This window comes from Limulus polyphemus, unplaced genomic scaffold (genome assembly GCF_000517525.1).
Source record: "Limulus polyphemus unplaced genomic scaffold, Limulus_polyphemus-2.1.2 Scaffold12217, whole genome shotgun sequence".
In the NCBI taxonomy this organism is placed as follows: domain Eukaryota; kingdom Metazoa; phylum Arthropoda; class Merostomata; order Xiphosura; family Limulidae; genus Limulus; species Limulus polyphemus.
In genome coordinates this window covers 1-1,225 of record NW_013677827.1, presented here as the reverse complement: position 1 = coordinate 1,225, position 1,225 = coordinate 1, and the positions used below count along the sequence as shown (strand labels likewise).

General features: G+C 40.8%; 1 protein-coding gene across 1 annotated transcript in view; it reads right to left on the bottom strand.

Annotated features, from left to right (window-relative positions):
• LOC106476946 (neurogenic locus Notch protein-like) overlaps positions 1–1,131 on the bottom strand; it is a gene marked incomplete at its 5' end in the record, with an annotated part of 12,501 nt that extends 11,370 nt beyond the window's left edge. Inside the window, 2 exons of the mRNA XM_022380678.1 lie at positions 103–263; positions 898–1,131. Of these exons, the coding sequence (XP_022236386.1) occupies positions 103–263; positions 898–1,131 (395 nt within the window). The remainder of the gene's footprint in view (positions 1–102; positions 264–897) is intronic.
• Between the last annotated feature and the right edge of the window lie 94 nt (positions 1,132–1,225).

The following is a 1,225-nucleotide window of genomic DNA, read 5'->3' as shown; positions in this document are numbered from 1 at the left end:
ATAGAGGGCGTGTAACTAACATAGTCATAAGCTTTAGTCACATATTAATAGAGGGCGTGTAACTAACAACATTGGTAACTTAATAAAAACGTTTTGAAATATCTTACCTTCTTTACATTCGTTCACATCCTCGGTACAGTCGTTCCCTTGAAAGCCGCTAGGGCACGAACAACGGTAACTTCCGTCTGTGGGATCGGTGTTGCAAATGGCACCAGTGTGGCACGGGTTACTTGCACATGCGTCATCCAGGTGGCACAGTAGGCCTGGGATTCATTTTGAATAACACCGTTAACTTGATAATAATTATAATTCACTTGCTTAATCTAACTCGTTCATGAAAATTGTTTGTTTGTGATTTCGCGCAGAGCTACACAAGGGCTAGCCGTCCCTAATTTAGCAGTGAAAAACAAGAAGGAAGACAGCTAGTAATCACCACCTACCGCCAACTCTTTTACCAACGAATAGTGGGATTGATCGTCACATTATAACGCCCCCACGGATGAAAAGGCAAGCATGTTTAGTGGGACGGGGATTCGAACCTGTGACCAGCAGATTGCGAATCGAGTGCCCTAACCACTCGGCCATGCCAGACCTAACGAAAATTGATGATATAAATAGCGTATCTAAGCCTGCCTGGCGAGCCGTGGTATTATCCGAAAGGCCTCGTCGGCACTGGATACGGCAGATGTAGTTTGGTTTACAAGTTATAATAGATTCTTCTTTGCTTTCACTCGTATGTTTATACTAAAGCCTTTGTTTTAGTTTTTACGTTAATCCAGATTACAGACAGTTAATCTTGTTTAATCCACAATTTAGAGTTTAAAGTTTTATTAAAGAACAAATCGGAACCTTTGATATTAAGGATAACAACACTTTGATAAACACAACTTAAAATACCTGTTTTTCCTGGAACACACTGGCAGAAAAATGATCCCACACGATCATGGCAGGTGGCGCCATTGAAACAGGCTGCGCCAGCGCAGTCGTCAATGTTTTCACTACAGTCAGTTCCTGTCCATCCGTTCACACAAATACATGAATATCCACCTATCGTGTTTGTACATGTGGCCCCATTCTTACAAACACTTGGTATTAACGCACATTCGTCCACGTCGTTATTACAGTAAGGCCCTGAAAAAATAAACGTCGCGAATATTGAACTGAGCTTTATTAAACTGTAGTAGTTATTGCACGTGACTCAAATATATATATATATATATATATA